The sequence below is a fragment of the Setaria italica genome, chromosome II (assembly GCF_000263155.2).
Source record: "Setaria italica strain Yugu1 chromosome II, Setaria_italica_v2.0, whole genome shotgun sequence".
NCBI lineage: Eukaryota > Viridiplantae > Streptophyta > Magnoliopsida > Poales > Poaceae > Setaria > Setaria italica.
In genome coordinates, this window is record NC_028451.1 from 5077888 (window position 1) to 5089569 (window position 11682).

At 44.4% G+C, this 11682-nt stretch overlaps 2 protein-coding genes across 2 annotated transcripts; one reads left to right on the plus strand and one right to left on the minus strand.

Moving 5' to 3' along the window:
- Positions 1–2949: 2949 nt before the first annotated feature.
- Positions 2950–4510, minus strand: LOC111256350. Its single transcript, XM_022824232.1, has 3 exons — positions 4499–4510; positions 3337–3713; positions 2950–3234 (listed from the first exon to the last, which is right to left on the minus strand). The coding sequence occupies exons 1-3, from the start codon at positions 4508–4510 to the stop codon at positions 3009–3011; spliced, it is 615 nt and encodes a 204-aa protein (XP_022679967.1). The 3' UTR covers positions 2950–3008.
- Positions 3612–9263, plus strand: LOC101782750 (protein WVD2-like 2). Its single transcript, XM_022824455.1, has 7 exons — positions 3612–3844; positions 5176–5608; positions 6290–6375; positions 6721–6817; positions 6904–6975; positions 7733–7843; positions 8608–9263. The coding sequence occupies exons 2-7, from the start codon at positions 5180–5182 to the stop codon at positions 8893–8895; spliced, it is 1083 nt and encodes a 360-aa protein (XP_022680190.1). The 5' UTR covers positions 3612–3844; positions 5176–5179; the 3' UTR covers positions 8896–9263.
- Positions 9264–11682: the final 2419 nt, after the last annotated feature.

Consider the following 11682-nt stretch of genomic DNA (forward strand, 5'->3'; position numbering starts at 1 on the left):
AACCCTTTTTTTGTCTTCTCGTGCACTTTGTTGACCGAATCGCAAGCGAATTTAAATCCTCACCTCTTGTTACCAAGCCAATGTCGCCTTAGGGTACAGACATCATGGAGGGATACCTTTCCTTTAGGTTCAAATGGTGCGATTGAGACAATGATGTCTAATATGCGGTAGCTAAAAATTCTTTCCATTTTTACTCCAAATTTTTTTCTAACTCTTTCATGGCTCGTGAGGCCTCAAGTACTAACTATATTCCCACTGTTTTTGAAGCTTGGCAGACTTGACAAACTTTACAAAAGATGAGATGGAAAAAAGGTCTACTTCATGTAGATTGTATCTAGATATTTGCCCTAGCCAAGTTCCAACTACTATCTGGCTGAATTTTTCTGAAATTCTGCAAATTCAAAAACGTTCTTGGCTTAACAAAAAAAGCTCTTAATGGAGAAAAGAAAATCTTATAAATAATTGTACAAATGTGAAAAGGATGTAGTGCCTCACCGTACTGAAAATAAGTGAATATGACTATGAATGCACCCATCGATCCATTGGCGTTAGTGACATTTCGGAAGTTCTTACTTACAGACAGTACACCCATTTATTTTTCAATTACCATTCACTAGCGAGACGTCTGGATGAAGTGATTTGGCAGGTTGAATCCTTTGGCTCCCATGTACATAAAATTAACCTGTTTTTTTTTCTTCTCGTGCACGGTGTTCATTGAATTGGGAGCGCATTCAGCCCCGTACCTCTTGTTACAAAGCCAATGTCACCTTAGGTAGGGATATCATGGAGGGATACATTTCCTTTAGGTCCAAAGAGTGCAACTCAGGAATGATGTCTATGTGATAGCTAAAAATGTTATTGTTTTCCTTTTTCTCAATTTTTTTTTAAAAAAGATCAAGTTTGTTCATAAAAATATTTAGTGGATCCCACAACTATTTTTTTGAGATGTCATAAATTTTGTTCTTACCTTTGGCAAGCGACACACAATAAAAGTGTGACAAAGGCGAAATATAAACCCGCCGTCCCACTATCGCTTCCACCACTTTTACTACCATCACCTTGTTACTTTGTCTATTCTAACCTGGCCTCTCGTTGATATGGTGTTACATATGATTAAGTCTTAAGTTAAAGGTTGATACATGGAACAAGTTCAATTATAGTGGAAAAAAGTGCACAAGGCAGTGTGCTCCTCACTGCAATTCAACATGCATATCCCACCACTATTTGCTCCATTTTATCTACATCATGTGAAGTATAGCTACATCGACTACAAAGGCAATACCGATTTTTTTGACATGTCCCTAATACCATTCATGACCCATTAACATGTCAAATAGCAACAATCATTTGGATATTAAAATTGCTATCCCCGCACCTCATATCGTTACATCCTTTTCTGTTTCTTCAAAGGCTAGATCAGACATGAGAGCTACATACGCAACTACTTCTCGCACAAACGTCCATACAACTCGCTCACACAAGTATAGGTACGGAAAGAAAAACATCATTTTCCCAATTTACTTCGAAGCGACACATGGAAGAAAAACCCCTCTCGTTGCCACCCACGAAAGCTAACGTGAAACACAGGCGTCTACGGAATCGCATTGAAAACCTCACCCTGATCTTCCACTAATCCTTCCTCGCACGCCATGATCGAGTCGAGTGCAATCCTCACGTACTTATGCAACTGTTAACTGTTAACTCCGGTACCACTGCCTAGTGTCACCATTATGACGGTGGTTAGTTCACCCATAACCATTTTGCCGGTGCGAAAACCCCAACCTGCCCTTCAGAGCCCATCATCACTCACTGGACAGGGACCGAACACACGCAGAAAATCAGAAAAAGCTCATGCTCGCTTCCAAGTGAGGATCCGGATTCCACTGCGGCACTGCCGGTGGCAACGTATCGGAGGCTAGCGAGCGGGCGGGTCTCGGTCTCCGACCCTTTTTGACTTTGCAACGCCCTGGACGTTGACGGCCGCCCGGCCACACGGCCAGCCCCAGCCGCAGAGGATCTGCGACCCACCGCACCACGCCAAACCCCCCCGGGGTTTCAAAACGGCTCGCACCGACGTGTGCTAGGTTCCCGGCACGTTCGATCCCACCCGTCCGTCAGCGCATCGACGGTAGAGATCCGTCCCAGGGCGGTCGTGCCGGGGGCACGGGCGTAATTAGCCACTCTCCCCCAGTTCCGTCGCGATTAGCGCGCTGAGGTGGCGCGCGGATTAAACTGGGACGGGCGGGAGGACCCGGCGGTGGCCCGGGGCCCACTTGGATTTCCATGGCGCGGTGGATCCTCCATGACCGGTGGGAGCAGGAGCGCGGGGCCCGGCATGGGGTGAGATGGGGTGGGACGGGGCGCGGTGGGAAAGCGACCGCGGTGGTTAAGTGGGCCTCGTTTGCCTCGTGCACTGTGTGCCTGTGTGTGAGTGCTCGAGTGGTCGGGTCACCGCCGAGTGCGCGGAACGGAACGGGAGCGAGCAGCTAACGGTTGCTTGGTTTCGTTAGCTAGCATGCATGATTAGGCTAACCGGTTGGGCCTATAGCTATAGGCCAACGTAATCGCAGAGGTCTTTGTTTTCCAGGGGGATTACGTTGGCGTTTGAGAGATTGGGCAGCTGAGTGTGGCTGGAATGTTAGTCGTTGGACGAAGTCGTAGCGGCACATGAATTTGCCTCATCTTATCGTTGATGCTACAGATTAATTGAGTTGTTAGCATATACTTACACGGCATAGTTTGTTACAATAGTCTTATTCTAGCTAATAATGACGCACAACGTACAACCTGTACGTTGGTATACCCTAAGCAAAGGCAACCAGAAACATGCATGAGCTTTTTTTTAGTTTGTTTCGATTACTATTGACTTCAACTTCATGAGACTGATCAACATCTTTTTTACCCATTCTTATCTTTAATGTTGTGGTAATTTGATGCTGCTAACTGTAGTGCTGGTGGCTGGGTTCATAATAATATTACCGGACACCGGACATAATCGTTTTTGTCAACTAACCTGAAATTGTAAGCACCTCGCACATCGGAAAAAAAAACACCGCAAAATGTGCCTTGGAAACAAACACGAGCGCATAAAAATCCTTCCATGGTCCTGCACGGCAACCACCAGCAAATGAGCAGACATGCCCTAGCGGGTTGTGAGTTGAGACGTCAGCTTCCGGTGCCGCTACCACATCAAGCTCCCAGCTCCTCACGGCCTGCTGCTCACAGACAATATCTCTGCAACGGAGAAACACTATTTAATCATAGAAAAAAAAACATGGGATGATATCACTCCCTGTGCTTTATTATCCACTATTGCAAGAAATGGCGCTAACTAACCCAATTTCCACGTGGCCTGTCAAAATCACCCCGCAGCCCGGGCCAACCCGGCCAAACCTGCCTGCCTCTCCCAGCACGGCACCCCCCACCCGGCCACCCCTCGCCTCACCTCCGTGGCCGGGCGGTAGCCTCACCGCCGGGCCCACCTCGCTTCCCCCGTGGCCCCGTCCCCCGCTCCGCCCCCACAAACAGCCGACCGCCCCCCGCCTGGCCGCGACCCACGCCCAAACGCACACGAGCGCACGCGGGCAGAGGCGGAGGCAGAGGCGGGGGCGAGGCGGCCGGTGGTGGGGGCGGGTGGAGGAAGCGAAGCGGGACGAGGGCGCGGTCGGCTCCGTGGTCGGCGGGGAGGTGCGCGGCCGCGGCGTGGCGGGGAGCTGACGGCGTGCCGGGCAGGTACCGAGCAGCCGGGCACCACGGCGGCCGCGGCAGAGGCCAACGGCGGCGGGGACCCCGGGACGGCGGCGAGGCGGCGCTGGGATCTGCCCGGCAAGGCGGCCGAGAACATGTAATGGCGCTGGCTGGCCTCCTGCTGGTACTCTGTTTTCTGTTTGTTGGGCGTTGTGGGTGGGGTTTCCGGGGCTGCTGTCGCCTTGGCGCTTGGGTTTCCCGAGCTGGGTGGTGGATCCGGGTGGCTCGGTGGACCGATTCCGGGGGGTGGTTCCGGTGATTCGTGTGCTGATTTTTGGGTTGGTGGGGGCGGATTAGGGTTTCGCCTGTGTGGTGGAGAGGCTCCGGCTCTTGAATGGTTCCTCATTGCGTCATAGCTGAAATGGCTGGTTTTCCAAGAAATTTTTGGTGGAAATGGCCGGTATTCATTTCTAGTTTTCGTGGGAGACACTAGCGGGGTCTTGAAAATGCTTCCCCTGCAAGCAAAGGGAATGGGATAAGCGTTTGGAGTCGCATTCGCGTGGATCCTTAAACAATTTGTGGAATAGGCGCGTTGACCGATTATTCGAGGTCGTGTTCTCGTGAAATGGTTGTCCAATAGGCGTGTTGCAATCGAGATGGAGTTTTTTGAATGTTTCTAGTCGTGGTTTTGTACTTAGCGGTGCCTAATTTTATATTTCTCATGTTGCGTCCTGCAGAAATTTTAAAATTGTTTGAGGATAAAAAGCTTGCCGATTCTAAGCTATGTGCTGTGAAGAATTTGTTATTTTGCCTTAGTGGGCATGATGTAAGGGTTGTCTCCTTTGAATTCTTGTATTGCTCCTGTGCGGTTTTTGGGACTGCGATTCAAAGTTTATGATTTATTCAAATTTTGTTGGTAGTAATTGCCTGGTGAAGTTCGTAATAGATTCAGTCCGCCATCTTAAAATGCAAAATGAAATTTCCATTTTTTTTGAATAATCAGAATTTAACTCTTGTTGTGAACTTGGAGGCCAAGTTGGAGCTATGTTGCGACTCGTAATTCATTTTTTTTGGTACACCTTAAATTTGAAGCTTCTAGGTGACCGTTTACCAAATTCATTTAAGGTTTCCACTTTGCACAATAGCTCCTGAATAGAACATAACTAAATAAGAAATGCATTTGTGATATTACATGTGGCCTTTAGAAATTTCAGATGATAGAATTGACCATTTTTATATAATCGTTCTGTATTTGTCGGTTAGCATGTCAACATACTGGAGTTTCTGCTTTGTAGTACTAGTAAGTGTAGTGGCTTGCATGTCATTGATAATGCATATGAATATATAGTTGTTCTTTTCTTAGTTGTGAATGATTGATGGAGTGCAATATTATATTGCTGTTTGACTCTATTATTGTTCTGTTATTCTTTTATGATTTGGAATGTAAGGAGCTTCCAGATAGTTATATTTATTTTTTTAATTTTGCAGTGCAATGGGGAAAGAAGTTGTAGATATGTCTACAGATGAAGAATCAGACTGTGTAGTTATATGTCCACCTAATGGAAATGTTGATCATGGGGAAGTTGTGAGTGGCAGCCATGATGAAGATTCTCCAGAAAGGCAAGAGACCCCTTATGCCATAGACTCACATATGGACAGCAATGGCCAGGAAGATGTGCCTGTAAACCAAGACTCGCCGAAGCTGATTCATGAGCAGGAGTCATCTCTCACCAGTTCACCAGCAAAGCCTGCTATAGCTGGACAGCAAGGGTCTAGCCGTACTGTTGCTGAGCCATGCACTGTCGCAGCTGAAAGGAGGTCATCTAGAGCTGGAAATTGTGCTCCAGTTTCTCATCCCACCAGCAGCGGGGAAAAACTTTCTGATAAAAGTAGCTCATCACCAAGAAGCATGGCAAAGAAGGTCTGGTAGTCATCTGCACCCTCCTTTGAATTGTATCATTCATGCTTCGTCTGCTTCTCTTTTTGTCACATGTCTCCTGCATGACATTTGTTTGGTTAAAGAAATATTTAAACCACTATGGTGTCAGTACTGGCTTGAAAAAGCTCTGAATGTTTTACTTCGCTGTCTTTTGCTACAAATGGTATAAGCCGGTACACCCTCACTGTGCAACATGTCCATTCCCATGGGATGGTTGCTTCCCCATATTTGGAAAATTAAGAGTTCAGTTAACTAGCTATTGTGATACTTCCACTCAGTTACCCCTACTTACTTCTGTAAAAGATGTTTTAAATTGCTGCATGCTGTTTGATAGGATTATGCATAGTCGAATAACATGATTTTTTCTCTTAGATTTTGTTCTTCATTGATTTGTCCATATGGTGGGCCTATCAATCATATTTTGACATCGATTAAGCATCTGAATACCATTATTAGCAGTTTGATTTATTCACATCAACCTGAACAAACACACAAAATTGTTTTATTAGTCTTGTTTATTTGCGTAAGTGTGTATTATCTCTTTTCTGTTTACTGGCTGGCTGGCTGTAGCTGTGATTCCATTTTCTGTAATCTGCCAAGTTAACTTTTGGAGACGAAATAGGCAACATTAGTGACCGAGTTTGTACTGTTTATGGGTTGCAGAGTCCATCAGTCACACCCAGGAAGCCTCTCCAATCTGACAACACTTCTCACAGTCAAGAAGAGGACTCATATTCTGTCACTTCTTCGTATCCTTTCGTTTTTCTTTTCAAATATGGATCACATTGAGTTTCTCCCATTTGACTTAATGTTCTGTGTCTCTCTTTATTTAATGTTTTTATGTGTAGTGAAATTGGTACAAAATTCCATAGAATTTTCAATGGAGCTCTTTCTTACATCTTGTAACTGATCATTACTACTCCCTCTAGTCCAAATTGTAAGTCGTTTTGACTTTTCTAGACATAACATATATCTAGGTGCATAGCAAAAGCTATGTACCTAGAAAAGCCAAAACGATTTACAATTTGGAACGGAGGGAGTAAAATAGATTGCTTCCAGCATTTACATTAGCCCGTTTCCTGAGCTGCTTACAGAACTGTAACTTCAGCAAGAGCTGGAAAAACTAAGAAGACAACCGTTGCTGTTGCACCTACATTTGTCTGTGATAATCGTGCTGAGAAGAGAGGAGAGGTATGCATGTAATTTCATGGTAATATATCTTGATAGCTAGGTTCAGAGAGTCAGTCTAGTAATATGAGTTTTGTTGGTTTCATTAGTTTTATACAAAACTAGAAGAAAAGCGGAAGGCTTTGGAAGAGGAGAAACTCCAAGCAGAGGCCAGGAAAAAGGTAAGTCTGCTATGGTTTATTTGGTTGAATTGCTTGAATGTTGGTTGCCTGTTTTGTTTTGTGGCATCTGGCATCATGAAAACAATTATACAAAATGGCTATTCCTAATGCATTGAAAACTATAGCAAAGAAATTTGAATTTCAAATTAAGCTACCCTTTTTCCACGTTTTGTGGTATAATCTTTCGAATTTCATCAAAGCTGTTTTTTTTACATGAGTCCTGCCTTGTCTCTGAAATACTAATTGTTCGAGGTTTTGAAAACCATCAGTTAAGCAATTTTTATCATTTCCATCTTGTTTGAGCATGCATTTGGTTACTGTGGTGAAATGTAAAAAAGCACGACAGGTTAGGATATGCTTAGGGTCATTAAAATGAACTTATCTGTAGGTCTATCCATTTTATCGTCCATTAGCTTTCTTTTGTAACGCACCTGTCAGTAGTTGTAGCAGATACAAGATTTGTAGTTCTGTGGTACTTGAGACACATGTCTAAAACGGTTGTAATTCTGTGATTCTGTGAAGTTTACTCTAGTTAATTTCTTGCATAAATACCATCACTATGCTTGCGCTCTTTATCCTTTTGTAACATCATTATGTTGCTATGTTTTAATCAATAATATAATTTACAAAAAGGCTTTGATATCTGCCCACCAAGAGGGTGTACTCCTGCTTATCAAGCCTGCTTAATGATGCCCTTTTGATTAAATCATTCTGGGGCTAACTATTGTTGCCATTATTTCTCTCTCCTTTTTTCTAGGAAGATGAAGAAGAAGCTCTAAGACAACTAAGGAAGAACTTGGTTGTCCGAGCAAAACCCATGCCAAGCTTCTACCAAGAGGGACCCCCACCAAAGGTTGAACTTAAGAAGGTAATGTGTTTTGTGTTGTCTGCTTTTTTTATTATGATCCATAATATTTCTGTTTCAGATTACTCAATTGATATATCCGTTCTGAAGGAATCCCTAGGAGGTCTGTTTCATGAATTATTGTGCTTAGATTCTATTCATAATCTCACATTCCTTGCCTTGTGTTGTTCCATCATCTTCATAGCAATAATTTTCATTTTTGCTTGGTATGTTGCTTTTCTTTGGGTGTCAGGACACAAGTCTGTTGGGGGAATTTTTGCAGCATTATTCATTTGTATTCCTGATGCTTTCGGATGCCTCACATTAGTACCAATACCATGCAAGGAAAATGTGCCCCAAATGAAATTATTCCTCTGTTTCTCCGATGCATACGACATGCTGCACAGCACATAATTGTAAATTTGAACTTTATGGACTCATGACTGTCCCTTTTCATTTGGTTCTCACAAAACAAATATTTGTTCCTTTTCATTGACTTGTTCAGCATGACAGTAAAAATTTTCTCACTAAACAAACTGGTAATCTTCCTACTCCAGTTACTGGTATAAATTACTGAAATTAGCATAGTTTGCATGAACAATCAGTATAAAGGAAGATGTTTTCTTACATTACTAGCGTTTGTGTATATGTCTTCAGAAGTTTGAGCACTTGAACATGTTCATGTTACATTTGCCCGACCTATAACCTGTTAAATGCACTAATGAAAAGCAGTTTGCATTTAGTGTGTGTACTCGTGCAAGCCTTCACTTTTTGCTTTTTCTTTATAGGTGCCCCCAACTCGTGCTAGGTCACCAAAATTGACACGGAGAAAGAGCTGCAGTGACACTCCTCATACACCCGAGGGAGGAAATGGCAGCGCAGTATGCTGCCGGTTGCATCGTCACAGCATTGGGAACTCCAAAGATGTTGGCAGCAAGGCACAATGTTCTCCGAAGGGCTCTTCGAAGACTGGATCTGCTACAAAATCCAGGGCCACCAAATCCCGGGAAGACCTGAAGGCTACCATGAAGAAAGTTGGACAGCAAAGTGCCACGAATGTCGCTGTAAAAACCTAACTCATGAGGCATTCTCACTCCCATGCAATTTTTCATTTTAATTTATACCTCACATCACCAAAAAGATGGCCTCACGCCCCGACAACAGTGTGTTTGTTGCTGGATTATTTTCCATTGTCCTTGTAAGAACCATGCTACAAGAGACCATGTGCTGTTCCGTGTTGTAAATTTGTTGAGGTTTTGTAAGGAGTAACCGAGTCGGTTCTGCAAGAACCAAGCTGGCAGCCGATGAGCTGTTGGAGTGAGTGACACTGTTGAAGTTGTATGGTGGCATTGGCAAATCCTATGTATTGTATCTGAGCTGTAACTTATTGTGGCCATTGGCACAGCGACTGTGATTGTTGTTGCAAAATCTGATCAGTTCATCATTCAAGTATCCTTATGGATTTGAAGGTTTGGTGAGTTTCTTCTGTTCATCAAAACTTTAAATTCTAAACAATGAACAGTATCCTGGCAACTGATCGAGCTTCATATATCTGTAGGCGATGTCTTATTTGTTGAATTGACTTTGTGGTTTTGTTTCTTCAACTTCTATGACTACAAGTCTGTCCATGACAGATCTGCGGCTCCCAAATTAAGCTGCGACGCGCTCGGACTAACATCGAGGAACATTGAACCTGGAAGCACAATTTTTCAATGCGTGAAGAGGTGCGATTTGCGCACTTGAGGTAAGGTAGTGAGGTTTGAATCTGTATGATTTGGTTGGCAGGATCTCACTTCGTGGTAGTTGACTTCGCAAGGTGTCATACTTTCTCCATATTTTCTACCGATGCAAGCTAAACGAGGAAGCCATGCAAATGGCTTGCTAAGCATGTACGTTACTCACTACATGGCATCTGTGCTCGGATAGGACGGTCAGTATCCATGTAAAGTGAGCTACGGGAAGAAACATAGTTTTCTTTTTATACATATAAAAAAAATATGCATTCATAATTTTACAGGGACCGGAAAGGAAGTGTTCTAAGTTGCAGTATCGGAGCAAATTAGATTTAGTTGACGACAGCTTGACTTCAGTGAAAGTGAACTAACGCTAGTTTCCGCAGCATTATAAGATTAAAATGGTATACAAAGTAAAGAAACCCTATTAGCGAAGAATTTGGGAGTGTCCGGTAAAAACGAAAGGATAGTTACCGACAGCTCAAAGACAGCCCTGCCACTGTCAAAAAAAGGGCTAACAAGTTAGGCTCTCGCCATGATGCTGTCGTGCACGCTTGGCCATCCCGTCTTTGCCTCCAATTAGTCTGTGTGGTTTGACATTTCCTTCGCTTGCCACGCGTGCGGCCGGTAAATTTGAAGCACCTTTGCTTCTGATTTCACGGCTCCTTATTAATCTAATCGCAAAGCCGGTTTCACGTGCACTGCCATAGTGGCACCAAAACCTCTTTCACCGGCCTCGCTTAAGTCTCTGGCAATAATTCTAGAAGAAATCTTCTTTCATGGAAGCGATGTCTCGAGTTGTATTCTCCTTCGAGCAATGTACCAAATCACACAATGGCCACAATTTAAACATACGAATTTCAGTAAACACTGTCGATCCGCTCCTCCAATTGGACCAGTAGGAGAGACGCTTAAGCTAGCTACACCTGTACACTTTGTTGGATGGACAAATAAAATGTAAGCTGAAGGAACTGAGTTGGACTCCGTTGACAAAAAAGAACGTGTGCTCATTCTCCTTTGGTCCTTTTCAATTTTGACATGAACACAAAAGGGCACTTTTGCTTGCACGGGTTACGGCACACCGCCCGTTTCCTTGTTAATTGCTTCCCAGGATCGGAAGATTTACGTACGGCCGGCTGACTGAAAACGACAGTGATCGGTCACAAACCGTGGTCTGTTTTTGTCTCTCTGTAGGCACTGTAGTGGATCAATATCCATTGACAAGCTCTGGAGAGGCTTTCCGACAAAACGCCCCATGGTCAAGTTCCAAGGCAGAACGTCTCTCCATCTATCTCTGCACACTCTGCTAAAGTGCACACCACATCGTGTGTAGCACGTACACATGGCACGTCTATTTGTATATATACATACGCAGATGCAAAGAACGTAGCAACAAGAGCTAGCTAGCATTGCGTTTCGGCTCCCTCTGCAGATTGAGGATTTCAGGTGCCGATTGATCATGAGGCAGCAGCTCGTCGTAGCAGCGGTTGGGATCCTCCTCCTCCTCCTGGGCTCCGGCGCCGCCGTGACATCTTCGGCGGCGGCGCGGCTGCCGGTGGAGAGTAGAGGAGGCTCGGCAGGGCGGCAGGGCTCGGTGGTGGTGCTTTCTGAGAGGACGACGTCAGCGGCGGCGGAGAGCTCGGCTCAGCCGTCGGGCTGCACCAACGGGAGCGGCCCCGGCGGCTACTGCCACCCTCCGTCGGGGCATTGACCATTATTGAGCCGTTGAAATCTGCAAAATACACGGTTATACTATGAGTTATGATCAGCGAATGATGGTGCCGTCTGCGCATGCATGTATACATATACATGTGTATATGTTTATAGAAAGTGTCAAGTACTGTATAGCTAGCCCAGTAAGGCCGCAGTACATGACTACATACATGCATTCGTCAGCCCCGTTTTCTTCCACTGACTTATTTTTAGCACCCGTCACATCGAATGTTTAGATACTAATTAGGAGTATTAAATGTAGACTATTTACAAAACCCATTACATAAGACGAATCTAAACGGCGAGACGAATCTATTAAGCCTAATTAGTACATGATTTGACAATGTGTTGGTACGAACTATATTTGCTATGATGGAGAATTAGACTTAATTAAAGCTTGTAGATTCTTGCTCGCCG